Genomic DNA, 10188 nt, shown 5'->3' with positions numbered 1-10188 from the left:
TGTTAGATCTCACTATAAAACTTATATCTCAGAATTTCGCCCCACCCTTTTCCGCCCCCACAAAGGACGAAAATCTGTTGCATTCACAATATTGCACATTCGAGAAAACTAAAAACGCAGAATCATAGATAATGACCATATCTATCAGATTGCTGAATCTGGATCAGATCAGATCATTTTTATAGCCAAAAGGAACAAATCAATTTGCACTGGCTACGCAGCCGACGTCACGCTCAGACTGATTTTCTGTCTCTCTCGCACGCACTCTTTGTCGTGTCGTTCAATATTAGCGGCGTCTGCCAGAGGAGAGCCATACTGACTTAGTATCGGGTATAACTGTAGAGTTGCGGTGTCCGCTGCAACTCACAACGTTCCCCCTCGTTCTTAATTGGTTCATAGTGGAAATTGAGCCTAAACTCGTCTTTAACCGGTTCCCATTGTAGTCCTAATGTTTTGACGGATTCATTCTCCTCAATGGTTAATACTTTATTTTCTTGGTCATCTCTAATGCCTTCTATAATTTCTGGGATATTTGTTATCCACTTTCTTAAGTTAAACCCAACCTTATTAAACTCCCGGGTAACTTCCTTTACATGCTTTTTAGCATCCAGTATCGTGTCGGCACCTGTCATCAGGTCGTCCATATAAAAATCATTCTTTATGATTTCCCTAATTGCTTGATTTTTGCAATTATGTGATATTGCAACAAGCACCCTGGTTGCTAAGTAGGGTGCTGAAGCTGTACCGTACGTAACGGTTGTAAGTTTATAATCTCTTAACTTTTCGTTTGGATTATCTCTCCAAATTATATGCAAATATTGTTGATCGTCTTTATCAACATTAATTTGCCGGTACATTTTTTCAATGTCCGCAGATATTACAAATGGCCATTTACGCCATTTCACCATAATATCGAAGATATCTTTTTGGACCCTTGGTCCAACCCACATGATATCATTTAAACTTTTATTGTTTGTGGTTTCTGCTGAAGCATCGAAAACCACCCTCAGCTTTGTCGTTATACTGGAATCTCTTATGACTCCTTGATGGGGTAAATAATATTTCCCATCTTCTTTGGACTCTACTGTTGAGTCCAGGAACGTGAGAATTGCGGATAAAACACAATCGCTTATCTTCATAGGAACTTAGGCGTTGGTTGCGTTTTATTTCCTATTTGCAAAAGGAGGTTAATACATTTTATTCTTATATGTAGGTAATATATCTACGCACGCTTCGTCTCTTCTCCCCGCTCTTTCTTCGACTGATCAAACTAATGTGACCTTCTTGTCTTTTCATAGTGTGGCCATTTTTCTTCTCTCTTTTTTCTTTATGTAGGGTATCTGTGCCCTTGCTTAAAACAAAGTATATATAAGCTAATTTTTCTCGACAACATCCCCACCACCGTGAATCAAGCACGCTCGTGATTCACAATATGTCTAGCTTTGCCAGCATACAGGTTGGGCGGTGTAGAACTCCAGCCGTCGTCTTTACAGTGGCTGAGCGAACCTGTCCGTCGCGTCCAGGCGTGACTGCTAGAATAACTCCCTTTTTCCATTGAGATCGATGAAGGTTCTTATCACAGATAAGAACAATGTCTGGTAGGTACTCATTGAGCCACTTGTTCCAAAATGAGTGTGAGATCTGCTGAGCGATGCGCCATTCCTTTCGAGTTGGCTGGTACTTCTCCTCTTGTGGATGTGGTGTCTGGCTAGAATTGGGAGAACATAAAAGAAAGTGATTAGGGGTTATCGGATCGTCTGTGGGGTTATCCAGAGCAATGTGTGTAAGCGGTCTGGAATTTACTATGTTTTCAGCGTTACACATTAGGCTATACAGTATGTCTTCTTTCAGGTTTTTGTCATGCAGCGCGTGTCCTATGGCCCTCTTCACACTGCGTACCAATCTTTCCCAGCACCCACCTGCATGGGGGCTTAGCGGGCAATTAAACAGCCATTCGATCTGCTTGGTTGACAACTCGTTCGCTATTCTAATGTGATCGAGGTCCTGTAATTCTCTTTTCAATTCACGCTCAGCTCCCACCAAATTGGTACCATTGTCAGATCGGATTCTTACTGGTCTTCCGCGCCGCGCCATGAAGTTCTGCAATACTCGAAGACACGTATCTGTTGTCAGGTCCCTGGCAATTTCCAAATGAATTGCTCTTATTGTAAGGCATGTAAATATGCATATCCAGCGTTTCTCGGTACTCCTTCCTCTTACAACCAGAAACGGTCCCATATAGTCGATTCCAACATATGAGAATGGGCGTACGTACGGAGAGAGTCTGTCCTTAGGAAGTTGTCCCATTAAGGGCATTTTTGGTGAAGCTCTCTGGATTTTACAAGTCATACAATTTCTAGCTGCACGGCGAACCTCCTGTCGGCAGTGTGGTATGTAGTACTTTCTGCGTATTTCTGCTATAATTGTGTTTTCATTCTGGTGTTTCCATAGCTCGTGATAATGTCGCACGATCAATTTTGTAACGTGATGCCCTTGGGGCATTAATATTGGACGCCTGTTTTCTTCTCCAACCGAACATGCGTTATTAATACGCCCATTCATTCGGATCACTCCTCTTCCGTCTATGATCGGAGACAACTTCCACAGCTTGCTGTTCTTTTAGATGCACTGTCCAGTCAATAGCGCCACCCGCTCATCATGAAATGCAACATCCTGTACATTGCGGATCACTATGAGTACAGCTTCTTCAATTTCAGCTACATCAAGGTAGACCTTTCGTTTGATCTTACGATCACACATCCTGTAGACCCAAGCGACAACTCGCATCAGCCTTGTAAATGAAGAGAACCTTTCCAGCAACTCCCTGAATACGATACTGACAGATCCATCTGAAGACATCTCATTGATTGATAACGTAAACTTGCTTCTTAGTTCCAGTTCCGTGTCACCAACGTCTGAAGTTCCTAGGTTCCATTGACTTGCGTCCTCTTGAAGGAATTGAGGGCCTCTCAACCAGGAGGTTTCTCGAGTTCCAGATCTGAGTTTGGTGCCAAAGTCTGCCGGGTTATCCTTAATAGGCACCCAATGCCAATCTTCCAACCTTGTGGCTTCAAGTATCTCGTCAATTCTGTGTCCTACATATGGCTTATATTTTCTGTGATCTGATTGAATCCATGCTAAGACAGTCTTGGAATCGGACCACATGTGGACACATTTGGGGTTGACGTCGTGACCCTCAAGAATACATTTCCTGAGACGAGTTCCTAGCACTGCCGCCTGTAGCTCGAGCCTGGGTATGGTCGATAGTTTCATTGGGGCACACTTGGTCTTTCCCATTATAAATGCGGACTTCCATCCAGATTTCGTACGTATGCGCCAGTATCCTGCATAAGCTGACTCACTCGCATCGCAAAATATGTGTAGTTCAATTGGTTCCCCAAAGAACTCTTCTGCCTAACATCGGGGTATCCTTATCTTGCATGCTTGGCTTAGGCTGCGCAACCAACATTTCCATTGCTTTATATCGTCGCCCTCAATTGGCTGGTCCCACTATGTTCGCTTTTGCCATATTGACTGCAGAAGCAGTTTAGCGATCAGGGAATATTCGGCTAGAATTCCAAATGGGTCAAACACAGACATAACCACTCGCAATACTTCTCGCTTAGACGGTATTCTTGATTCTGAAAAGATTGATGCGTCAATTTTGTTAAACGAAAGTGAGAACCCAAATTCGTCGCTGCGTGTACACCAGTACATTCCCAGGACCTTTTGATAATGCGAAGATTCATCCCTATTAAGAGTTATGGGTTCAGCTACTTGTTCGTTACCAAAAACCTTGTTGAAGAATTTCGAATTGGACACAAACTTTCTCAGTTCGAATCCTCCCTTTTTGTGAATGTCAACTATCTCCTTCACGACTCTCACAGCCGATTCTTCGGATGAAAAACAATGCACCAAATCGTCCACATAATGGTTTTTAATAATGGCATTCACCGCATCTGGATACGATTCCTTAAATTCAATTTTCACATATTGAGCAGAGGCCGGTGAACATTTGGCTCCAAAGGTCATGACCTGCATTTCATACTCCTTCATCTCGTCGCCTGGATTCTTCCTCCATAGTATGCGTTGGGCACATCGATCCTCCTTTCGTATTATGACTTGGTGGAACATTTCTGCTATGTCAGCACAGACTCCAATCGGTTTCTGTCTGAACCTCATAAGAATGTCCGTTAGGGATTGATACCCGTCGGGGCCAGTCATGAGCATGGAATTTAACGACACTCCATCGACTTCTGCAGCCGCGTCGAAAACAATTCTCAACTTGCCGGGCTTGTTAGGATTTAAGACCCCAAAACCATTCTTTTTTCTTGTCCACTTCCAGTTCATTGCTTGTGATATGCCGAATGTATGACTTTTCTTCGTATGCTTCCATCAGGTCGCAGTATTTTCTGTAGTACTCTGGATCATGTATAAATTTTCTTTCCAAAGACAATTGTCTCTTTATTGCCATTTTCTTGCTGTCAGGCAAGACGACGTCATCCACTTTCCATAGTAATCCCGTTTCAAAACGGTCACCAATACGTTTTGTCGTGGTTGATAGCAATCGGTTCGATCTCTCAGTTTCTCGACCTTCTACGTGGTTCTTCACAATCCGCACATCCATTTCCGAATTCGTGATGTAGTCTCGCACCAACTGTTCAATGTGCTCGTCATTGTGTTTAACCAGATGTACGGCCTTTACATTACTCATGGGTCCTGATTCTCCGCGACATTTTCCATACGCAACCCATCCCAGATTGGTTAATGCAATGGCTGGCCCAACGTATCCCATAGATCTCATTTGCTTTGGAGCTATCAAATGTAGGTTATCTAGTCCGATTAGTATTTCAGGTCTAGCATTTCTATAGCCTTTCACAGGAATACTCTTTATGTGTGGGTATTGCGAACTTAGCTCAGACATGTTTACGGATTGCTTCGGCAGCCGTAAATCCTTAATAGTCCTTACTCCGTTTAGTGCATAGACCTTGCCTCCACGTTCATCAGATATTCCAATATTAAATCGGCTGACCAATTCCGTTGATGTCTTTTCTCCAAACCATTGCAATGTCAGACTTTCTTTGGGCCCATGTAATCCTAACTCGTCTGCCAGGCTTTCATTTATAAGGGTTACTGCAGAACCTTCATCCAAAAAGGCGTGGCACCTCACTATTTTATTTTTAGCACGAAGATTAACAGGCAATATCTTAAACAAAATCATTGAGCTAGCCTCATGCGTTGCTGTTCCTGTGAACTTTACTTCCTCGCTTGCTTGATTAACTGATTCTGCATGGAGCAAACGGTGAATGCGTTTGGCACATCCATCAAGTCCACATTGGTGATGTCGTCTACATTTTTGACTACGATGGCCGTACTTTAGGCAATTGAAGCATAATTTTCTTTCCCTTACATGCTGCCATTTTTTTTCAAGTTCTAACTGGGCAAATGAGTTACAGTTTTCGTGTTTCCCATTGCAGGCGGAGCACGCCTTCATGGTTACAAGTCCGATGTCGTTTCATGGAATAGTCTCGACTTTTCCTTCTTTGGCTTGAACGTCGCCTGATCGTCAACCAATCCTGCGTCTTGCACTTTTTCGGCCAATCCCTGAAGCCATAGACTTAAATGTCTGATCGATTTTTCATCTCCTAGTTGCTTGGAATGGCGTGCCCACTCCAGTCTCTGTTGCACTGGCAACTTTAAGATTAACTCCTCCATTAATGTTGGGTTTTTTAACTGCTGATGTGCGTTAGCTGCTTCTAAGAATGAAGCCAAGTCTTGTACCTTCATTTTGAACTCTACTAATTGTTCCAATCGTTCCAATCTCCCTTCGCGAATGCTCGGAAATTCTCTAACGCGACTAATCTGGCTTTTTACGAGTTTCTCCGGTCTTCCAAAATTTTGTTTAAGGGTCTCTAAAATATTTGAAACGTTAGAACTGTGAATAAGCAAACATTCAACGGTCTCCCTAGCCTTGCCCTTTATTGCCTTTTGGAGGCGTAACAAATTTTGCCTGTCACTGTATCCGTACTCTGCAGTGGTCATAGTGAAAGCTTCGTTGAACATTGGCCACTCTTCGGGAGCACCATTAAACTCCGGTAGATCGTACAATTTTCTTTGCGTTTCCTGAGAAGTAACCGGTTGCCTTGGTGATGAGACTGCGTCTGATATCACTGAGGGCTCAGCCGTGGTTGATTGTGGTCCTGGCTCGCCAGTTGTCCTTCCACTAATACCAAGGGATCGCAGAAGTATATTAGTTTTTTCCATTTGAATTTGATTCATCCGCAGAACTTCCATTTGGAACTGCTGCATTTGCATTGCATTGGCCCGCTGACCATCTTGCATTTGGCGCCACATCTCCATCATAGCGTTAACAACGCCATGTGATTGGGCTTCTTTTGATGTGCCGGGCCAGGCCCCCTCCATATTTGAGGCTTCACCTTGCGCGGTTTCTCTTTCCACTTTTCCCATCTCAACGTTGTCCTCGTCCATTTCATCCGTTGCCCTTAATTTGCTCATTGCTCTGGTAATCATCACCCGCAGACTAACCTTTCCCCAAATCAACAATCAAATTGGCACTTACCAAACAAACCACAATCCAGAAATTTTCACTCGATTTCATCAGCCAACTGCGCACTCAAGCCTCTAGTTGCTGGCCCGCAAAAACTTCGTTGGTTAGAGCGAGATGGCAGTATGTGCACGATCTCGCATACATATGTAAATTTTAATTTTATTTCTTTCAATTTTTATTTTATTTTATTCGGTTTGAGATAGGCGTGGCGACGGCCGACGCGGTTGATTTCTCCCCCGAACTACTCTACTGCTTACAAGTAAGTTCCCAGCACTCCCGACGCTCACTGCTCGTTCTGCAACATTGTTGCGTACCCAAAACTCCGGTGTCGCTGGGCAACATCCCCTGTATAACGGCTGATCTTGTTTTTATATATTTTTTCGATCGATTGTGTTAACTCCTCCTTCACTTAAGTGGAAGACGTCCTCGGATTCCTTTTAGCACTTGGAGGTCACGTTGGCGTCTGTTTCTCGGAGCCAATCCAGATATTATCGGTCTTCTTACGAGTCCTGATTCCAGTTGGTCGATGTGTCGTAAGTTTCCATACTTAACATTTATAAGTACGGCAAGCTCGGTACGTCTTCATGGTTTGTTATGTCGAGGAATGTGGATACTGTTGATCCTGGAGACTTCCTCGCGTAGTTCTGTTTATCGATTGTATCCACTATGTCGTTTATGATGATTATGCCATCATCGATGCGTGTTACAGGTTCGAGATGGCTGGGCCGAGTTGGACAGTGCGCGATGACACCGGAGTGTAGTTGCTGCGCACAAGTTGTGTAGGGAAGTTTTTTACAGAGTGGTAGCGCAGTTTCCGATAGCTGTAACATGGCTACCACCGTCGGCAATTTTTCGTCTTCGGCGAAGTTAATTGTGATGCCGTTGTGCTCAACAGGGTGATTACAGATTAATCTTACAGAATATTTTTTTTTTTTTTTTTGCAAACTAGGTAAGGCTTAGGAAAGAATTCATTATTAAATAAAACTGATTTTAGCTTCCTCTATTAAATCAGTAATAGTTAAATTCGTAGAGTGTTCATTAATTATTCTTCTCAAATCGTGAGAGTCTAATACGGAAGGGTTAACAATTCCTATCTTTGCAAGTGTAACTGATAACATTAATGCTTTTAATTCTGAAATAATTATTCTGTTTCTTGAAAGTAATGTCTCATTTGCGATTGTAGGAATTGGTTTCTTAACTCTTCTGTATCCTCTATTATTGTTGTATATTGAATAGTGAAGAGGAATATGAACTCATTATGAACTGATGTCTATCTTAAACTGTCCTTGTGGACCACCCTTCCTTTTATTAGGACCGTTGTCCCCAAGTCTGCCTCGATTTTATTTTCGGTGTACAAAGGTGTCAGTTTGTTTCCTAATCGTTTGTTTGCTTTTACAAGGACTGTGTCACCTACTTGAAACTGTCTATCATGTCTTACTTCATTCAGTTTTTTCATTTGGAGTTGTTGTGCTTTATGAACTCTATTCCTGATTTCCACCTCAAGTTCAGGGGAGGACGAGTGAATTACATCGACCGGACGTTTCTTCGTTACGGAGTGAACTGTGTTATTGTATTCAATAGTTGCTTGAAGTATCGTTTCCACAGTATTTGTAAGCTTCCTTTGGGCTGTTAAACATCTCGCAATGTCATTAAGGGTGCTATGGAATCTTTCGACTTGTCCATTGGAAGTACTATGAAGTGGTGGAGCATTTATAATTTGAATGTTATATTGGTTACTTAATAATGATTTTATTGTCTCGGACTTTATGGAAGGTTCGTTATCGCAATAGATCGTCTTGGTGTTCCGGTAAAAATTGATAAGTTGTAAAATTGCTGATTGTATGTCAACTATTGTTCTTGAAGCGATGGGTTGGACAACTGCAAATTTTGAAAGCTTGTCTATGCATGTGAGGAAATATTTTTTATCGGTTGAATATACGTCGATATGTAGCATTTCGCCCACATACGAGGGTATGGGTGTTTCCCCAAGTATTTGTTTTTGTGGGTGTCGGTTGTACTTGGCCGTTTGACAAATTTTGCAATTTGCAACAACCTCGACTGCTAATTTGGTCATTTTCGGGAAAAAATAGTCTTGTAAAATTTGTTTTACATTCTCCTGTGCCGCCCTATGGGCTCTATTGTGTTCTGTAATAACTATTTCTTTTTGTTCGTTCTTGTCCAAAATGTCATTTACTATATGTTTTGTGTATCGGAATATTGTTGTTGGAAATGTTTCTATTAATTTATGTTGAATGAATGCTAATATGGGTAATTCGCAGTGGATTGCATTTACGACATCTTTTTTGACAGCGTCACTTATTTTTTTAATTAACGAGTCCCTACTTGAGAAATATATTGTATGTCGGATCTTTTCACCGAACAAAATGGTTGTGCGATTTGAAGCTACTTCATGTTCCTCTATTATAATTTGGTTTCGAAAACAGTTGATTGGTTTGTCTGTTGATTCTATAGTGTATGTAAGTGATATTTCGCTGTGTATTGTGGCCCTGTCTGACTGTGCATCATCTTCTAAGGTATGGATGTTGTGTCGTGATAGTGCGTCAGCGACGAAGTTTTCTTTTCCTGGCTTGTAGAAGATATTTGCATTGTACTCGTCTATGAGAGCTTTCCAACGTCTTATTTTTGCGTTTGGGTTGCGATCAGAAACTGCAAACGTTAGAGGCTGATGGTCTGTAAAAATATTTAAATTTTTTACTCCGTATAGATAGTTTCTGAGGTTTTTCAAAGCCCAAGCTATAGCGAGCAGCTCTCTTTCGTTTGTTGCAAAGTTAAGTTCCCTATCATTTAGTGTCCTTGATATCATGGTAATTGGCTTCCCGTCTTGTGATAAGACGGCTTCCAGACCGAAGGACGAAGCATCTGTTGTTAGGTCAAATGCTTTCTTATAGTCAGGATAGAGGAACATTACGCTTTCGGATGCCAGAATCTCTTTTAGTTTATTGAATGCCGCGCACTGACTTTCGTCTAATTTGACTGGTATTTTCTTTGACTGTCCGGCGCTTACCTTGCCATTTTCGCCCTTAAGGATGTCACTTATGGGTTTAGCTATGGATGCAAAGTCTTTAATAAAACATCTATAGTAACTTGCAAGTCCAAGGAATGATCTGACGTTGAACAAAGTGGTTGGTTGTTCGTAGTTACGAATCGCTTCCACTTTATTGGGGCATGTTTTTATACCATTACTTGAGACGACAAATCCTAAGTATTCGACATTCTTCTTGAAAAAGTGCGATTTTTCGCGCGAAACTCTCATATTGGCATCGTACAGTTTGTCTAAGACCCATGCGATATGCTTGACATGGCTTTCCATGTTTTCGGAAAAAATGATTACATCATCGACATAAACATAGCAAGTTTTCCCAATTTGCTCTCTGAGCACGTCCTCAATGGCCCTCTGAAAAATACTAGGTGCATTTTTCAAGCCAAAGGGGAGTCTACAGAACTCATACTTCCCATTTGCTACGGAGAAAGCTGTTTTTTCTCTATATTTTTCTGCAAGTAAAATCTGATGGAATCCAGATTTAAGATCTAGGGTTGTAAAGTATTTAGCTGTACCCAAGTTGGATAATATAGAAACTATGTTGGGAATGGGATATTTG

General features: G+C 41.8%; 1 protein-coding gene across 1 annotated transcript; it reads right to left on the bottom strand.

Moving 5' to 3' along the window:
• Positions 1-1722: 1722 nt before the first annotated feature.
• On the bottom strand, positions 1723-6679 carry LOC117190484. The gene is made up of 2 exons (XM_033395552.1): positions 6581-6679; positions 1723-3641 (listed from the first exon to the last, which is right to left on the bottom strand). The coding sequence occupies exon 2, from the start codon at positions 3295-3297 to the stop codon at positions 2620-2622; it is 678 nt and encodes a 225-aa protein (XP_033251443.1). The 5' UTR covers positions 3298-3641; positions 6581-6679; the 3' UTR covers positions 1723-2619.
• Positions 6680-10188: the final 3509 nt, after the last annotated feature.

This window comes from Drosophila miranda, assembly GCF_003369915.1.
Source record: "Drosophila miranda strain MSH22 chromosome Y unlocalized genomic scaffold, D.miranda_PacBio2.1 Contig_Y1_pilon, whole genome shotgun sequence".
Taxonomy (NCBI): domain Eukaryota; kingdom Metazoa; phylum Arthropoda; class Insecta; order Diptera; family Drosophilidae; genus Drosophila; species Drosophila miranda.
Note: the sequence above shows the minus strand (reverse complement) of the source record. Positions and strands in the feature narration are given on the sequence as shown.

Bases quoted from the DNA above. Each gene is read 5' to 3' on its own strand.
- LOC117190484 (XM_033395552.1), bottom strand. From the start codon at position 3,297: ATGGGAAAGACCAAGTGTGCCCCAATGAAACTATCGACCATACCCAGG.